The 5,940-nt window shown below is 45.0% G+C and overlaps 1 protein-coding gene across 1 annotated transcript; it reads right to left on the minus strand.

The window, feature by feature from the left end:
- Positions 1 to 527: 527 nt before the first annotated feature.
- Positions 528 to 2,556, minus strand: KCNS3 (potassium voltage-gated channel modifier subfamily S member 3). The gene has a single exon (XM_006752068.3). It carries the CDS (start codon positions 2,475 to 2,477, stop codon positions 1,002 to 1,004), a length of 1,476 nt encoding a protein of 491 aa, XP_006752131.1. The 5' UTR covers positions 2,478 to 2,556; the 3' UTR covers positions 528 to 1,001.
- Between the last annotated feature and the right edge of the window lie 3,384 nt (positions 2,557 to 5,940).

Here is a 5,940-nt window from a genome sequence, read left to right on the forward strand (position 1 = left end):
AGGCAGACATTACTGTCTCGAAGGCGACTTTAAAATGGTTGCTGGCACCGCTTTTTCCAGTGATTAAAGTTCCATGCTTCCGGCCATAATGAATCACATCTGTGTGTTTGTACAACATTTCTCCTTTCTTCCACTCACGGAATGTGTCTCTGCCTGTGAATGTGGGGCTTTACTCTGCTCTGCGTAATTTTCAGGTGATGAGGTTTTATCTCAGCAGGAGAAATTATAAAATACAAAATATAGACTGCAAGGATATCCGTGAGGGCACATGCTTTGTGCGTATATGCTAACTTGAGTACGTCCTGAAAGTGCACACGTTTAATCAGCTGACCCTGGACATGATCCTTCTCCCTGCCAACTACCACCAGTCTCCTGAACAAAAGAACTAGCCTGTTGTTGATGTTTACCCAAAATTCAGAAACGAACAGCAAGGACTCTTGATACTCCAAAAAGAGCATTGCCCTTCCAAACCGATTTTGAACATACTGACATGGACTTACTCGACAGAAAAACATACAACCAAGACATTCTCCATACTGAATTAGGCAAGTTTATTAGGCTCCTAATTTCCATGTCTAGAACACAAACATGGATTCACATGCATTGTCTCATTTTGTGGATCTTACATGCATGTAGTCTTCAGTCAGCTGGGCCTCTGATTCTACTTGTCAGTAATTTACAGTTAGCTCAATGTGAGTAGATGACAAACACAGAATGATACATAAGCCGTAGCAATAAATCCCACCCGATACCATTTACCTTTTGTCCAAAATCATATCACAACTCTCTCTTGTAAAAAATAAATTTCAGAACAAGGCATTTAATTCACTTCACTGAGAAAAATAAAGAAGATTCTATCATTTTGGAGCAATGAATGTCCAACTATGGCTGAAAGGTACACCCTGAGAATTAAATGATTTTAACGAACCCATTGAGGTTTATAAAGCTGTGTTAACCTAACATCAGGAAGGGACACAAGATACAGGCACAAATGTCCCTGCTCATTTTGCTGTGCAATTCTCCAAGGATGCGGTATTATAAACATCCTCGTTGTCTTCGATGCTTGAAGCATCTGTGGAATCGGGATCGCTCACCACAATTCCCACAGAAGATAGACTGGTAATGAAGGCGTGCATCCGCTGTGCGTAAATATCCCTAATGTTAAAGTAAGGGAGTTCATGACACTTCTCTGGTGGGTCCTCACTGCACTGGTCCACGTCAATGTCCTTCTGCTTCTGGTAGTACTTGGAAAACTTGTTGAAGATAATGGTGATAGGAAGGGCCACCACCAAGATCCCACAGATGATGCACGTGCTGGCGATAAGCTTCCCGGCCAAGGTGACTGGGTGGGTGTCTCCGTAGCCCACAGTAGTCATGCTGATGGTGGCCCACCACCAGCAGATGGGGATGCTGGTGAGGCTGGACGTGTGCTCATCTTTCTCCACAGAGTAGATAAGCACGGAAAAGATGGAAATGCCCACAGAGAGAAAGAGAAGAAGCAGCCCAACTTCATGGTAGCTGTGTCTCAGTGTGGCACCTAGAGACCGAAGTCCTACTGAGTGCCGGGCAAGCTTGAGAATTCGGAAAATCCTCATAAGCCTGAGGATCTGGACCACCTTGCCCATGTTCTCAATGTCCTCGCTCTCTTCCTCCTTGGTGTCCACAGCCAAGGTGGCATAGAAGGGGATAATGGAGACGAAGTCAATTATGTTCAGAGGGTTCTTCCAAAATTTCTTTTGACAGGGAGCAGCCACCAGCCGGATGGCCAGCTCGCCAGTGAACCACACGATGCACGCGATCTCCACGCCTTCCAGCACAGGGTCATCTACCTCCCCGTCCTCGTTCTGGAACTCCGACATGCTATGGACACACATGGCCACAATGGAGGCCAGCACCACACTCAAGGAGGAGATGGCAATGAGCTTGGCAGACAGGCAGTAGGCCGGGTTTTCCATTCGAATCCAGATCTTCTTCCGGAGCTGACCAAATCGCAGCTTGTCAAACTTCTCCAGCTCCTTCTCAAACAGAGACGACTCCTCAAAGGAGGAGTCGGTACTCACGTCGTTGCTCTTCTGGTCCCAGTCCTTCTCATGGTTTTCTTCCTTGCGCTCCTGGTAGCGATTACTGCAGCAGGAATCGAGGAAGAGCTCGTTGATGCCCCAGTACTCGATCTCCTGGCAGAATGAGAACACGCACAGCTCCTCCATGACGTGCAGCTTCCCCGTATAATAAAAATTCAAAACATATCTGAACAAGGACGGGTTCCGATCGAAATAGTACTCCTTATCGGCCACACTATAGTCATCACACAGCTCTAGAATGGCCTCTTCCGAGTGACAGGTGAGCAGCTTTCCAAGTCTGGTGTGAGGAAACCGCAGGAGGGTGCTTTGGTCGACGGACTGCTTAAAGCCCCCCACGTTCAAGTTGACAAGTTCCTCGTCTGGTCCAGGGCGATGGAAAAACTCACCAAACACCATGGTGGACACAGGAGGCCAGGAGCTGGATGGGAAGGGAGATGAGGAAGTTCACGCTGCACCTGGAAGGAGCACAAGACGGCATTAGCACTGTCCCATCGTGCTTTGCCAAGCTTATTTTTAATCTGCCCTTTCCAGGATGATGGGCTACATGAAGAGCAAAGCAGGAAATGGAATAAAAAGGAATATACAGCATTACGCATTTGAACTGGAAGAAAATCAACACAAAACAGGTTGTTTGGCAAAAGCTGGGGTTGATAGATCCATTTTTTAGGAAAAAGAAGACTGCCATATCCTTTTCATAAACCTTAATTCCTATTTCTTATTTTCTAAGCATACAAAAGTTACCTCCCACCCCCCCTCCCCAAAGAAACAATGCATGGATCACTTACACAATAGAAGCCTCTCCAGTCCAGTCTCAACCACAGGGCTCCCGCATATGGGAATGCTCAGTTCAGACGTGATAGGCTGGTTGCTGCCTGGCTTGTAGCTCACCTCTCCCTGTACCCAGGGCCCAGTCATGCACCCTCACAAACAGCCCTCCCTTCTGCTCTGACCCTCACCCCCCACCCACACATGACCAGGGGCTCGGCTCAGCTCTTACAAAAGATGTAGCTTTCCCCTTGTGCTCCCATGTTTCACTCTTTTAAGAGAAAGCCCTATCCCTAGTTTGGATGTGGACAATCAAGAGGATATAATTATATCCTGTCCTTAAGTACCCTACATCTTAAAGATATAGTTACACTTAATGGGATGCTGTTTCAGGTACATCCGCAGGGAAGAAAGTGACTTGGGAAGACCTCTGTAAGTTAATTGCACCATCAGTTTCCTGACACAAACGTGCTTCTCTTCCACCTGCTCCTTCTCCTCACAGACTGTCCCCCACACACTCCCAGTTGCTCCACAGATACCAAGTCTATATTGGTCCAGCACATGCTTACTGTTTCTGGATATGACACTAACTAGGATGCACCGGATCTATTTCTCAAAGAGAAAGTAAGAGATTTTGACCATCACCCAATACAATGGTGCTCCCTCAGAGTAAATGGTGCAGATAAGAAAAAGGTAGGAGATTGTCAAATACTAAGTTCCCACGGGATACTATTAGATGCTTTGTAGACATGATGTCATTTATTCCTTCCAATTCCTTCCACTTTACGGAAGGTGTACAGAAAAATGGATACCCAGAGAGGTTGAATCAAAGATCACAGGATAGGTAAGTGGTAGAGCCAAGATTTAAACCTGGGTTGGATTAGCCATGATACTTGCACTACATACACCCTCTCCCCAACTTTCTCCCTTATTATAACCCAATAATCCAATGTGGGAAGTGCTATAGCAGAAATGAGTCAAGCATCTTTGGCATTACTGAAAAGAGCAATGACCCCTGTCATTGGTTCTATCTGACTCATATGTTAAAGGTTTAAGCAGAGTTGACCAAACAAGGGGAAAGGGCATTCCCAACGGTGGGCATCAGAGGGTGGGCAGAAGCCAGATTGGGAAGAATCTTGTATAGCAGCCTACAGAGTCTGGACTTTACCTGTAGGCAAGACCACTAAATGGTCTTAATCAGTGATTGGACACAGTTGTCTTTGTGACTGTGACCTAGAAAGACCCCACTGATAGCAGGGTGGGAGTTTGCTGGGGGGCAAAGGCCAGGGTCAAGGAGACAGGGCTGCAAAAGAACAGGTAAGAGGAACGGAGAGGCCCCCAACTCATACAGCAGTGGTGTGTGTAAAAAGGAAGGGACAGAAATCAAGAAAAGTTTATAATGTTGAATCAGCAGTACTTGGTGATTGACTGGAAAAAAAAAGGACAGGGAAGTGGAAAAGTGAAAAGAGGATGTGTCTTCTACTCTGCGTAAGTGGCTGATAATGGGGACACAATTAGAGGAAGCAAAAAGGTCAGGAAGGGATTTTTTTGCTCCTTATGCTTATGCCAAGGCTGTCCATGAGACAAGAGATTCCTCCCCTGAGGAAGGCACCAGAGGACACAGCCTCCAAGTCCAGCCCCCTGCCACCCACCCCAGGAGGAAGCCTCCAGTCATAAAGCAGGCATGGGCATTTGTTCTCGAGACACTAACTGAACGTGTTCCCATGAGTGTGTTCCCATGAAACCAGAGACCATAGCATAGCTTGACATACCAGTTAATAGATTTGCTGACCTCTTCAAAATACTTGGGTTTTTTTGTTTTTTTTTTTTTTTTTTTCTGCCTCTGCTTTCTATTTTTAGCTAGATATCTTCTTTGTCGGGCCTAAATCAGAGCTCATGGCTTGGTCCAAATATTTATGGAACTTCAGATCTCTGAAAGCAGGCTTGTGCTCATGACAAGTATAATAGTAAAACACTCCAAGGAGCTAGTTTTAGCTAATCTGGCATTAAGAAATTAATGGACATTTTCTTCTGGTGCCTTATTTTTCATCTCCTTGGCTATTCTGGAAAGCCACAGTGATAGAACACCAATGTCTGCCTTCATGACACACCTGCAGAAGCCGGTCTCATCATCAGTGGGTGTGTAATCCATTTCCCGATCATTCTGCAGTCACTTTTCTAAAGAACACCGTTATCACCCTTAATGTCAGTCTTCCCATTCAGTCCTCCTTGCTTTGTAATCACTCCGTACCAGTGAAGCCCATTATGAAGCCCATTCGTGCCACAAAGTCTCATCATAAAAACAATACACATCATAAAATAAAGGGCTCCTTGTTGTGGGGACTTCAGCAGAGAGAAAAAGGAAAGCATCTCTGGATCGGATCAAATGCTTGAGCTCAGAGCACAAGCTGAGATTTTCCAAGGCTTGGTGCCAGAGAAGGAGGTTTGGTTTCCTTGCCTGTGTCCATCCCACTACAGCCAACAGGGGGCAGGGAAGAAGGAGCTCCCACCTTTATCTTCTATAGGAAGGTTCCCTGGCATGCAGACAGTCCCTTGCCAATTACAAACATTGCTTCTGTCATTTGTCCCTCACTAGCACCCTGGGATTTTGCCAATGAGCAGCCAGGATCAGAGAAGATGAGTGGGCATCGCGCAGCTATTAAGGGTTAGAACGGAGGTGCAAGCTCTACCGATTCCAGAGCTTTCTACAGCACGCTGCCTCACACATCCAAAGTGACATAAAGACAGGCAGATACTGAGCATCATTATTTCCAAGATTCTTATTCATTTACTCCTATCCAGAAAACATTTATGAGATCAAAGGTATATTTATACATATTGATGTATATTTATGATTTATATGAATTACACATTTGTGATTCATTTATATATGTAAATATATGCATTTATTTATATGTGTAAACATGTACACATTTATATGTGTATTTATAAGTACATAAATAAACTTTAAATACTTTAAAGCATTTTCTTTATGCATATTCATGTGATCTGTAATCCAAAAATTGGACTGCATACTCTATTAATGAGTCTGTGGGGAAGCAGGGGCGGGGGGGAATACAAAATGAAGAAGAAC

The sequence above is a fragment of the Leptonychotes weddellii genome, chromosome 10 (genome assembly GCF_054177405.1).
Source record: "Leptonychotes weddellii isolate Sample4059 chromosome 10, ASM5417740v2, whole genome shotgun sequence".
Taxonomy (NCBI): Eukaryota; Metazoa; Chordata; class Mammalia; order Carnivora; family Phocidae; genus Leptonychotes; species Leptonychotes weddellii.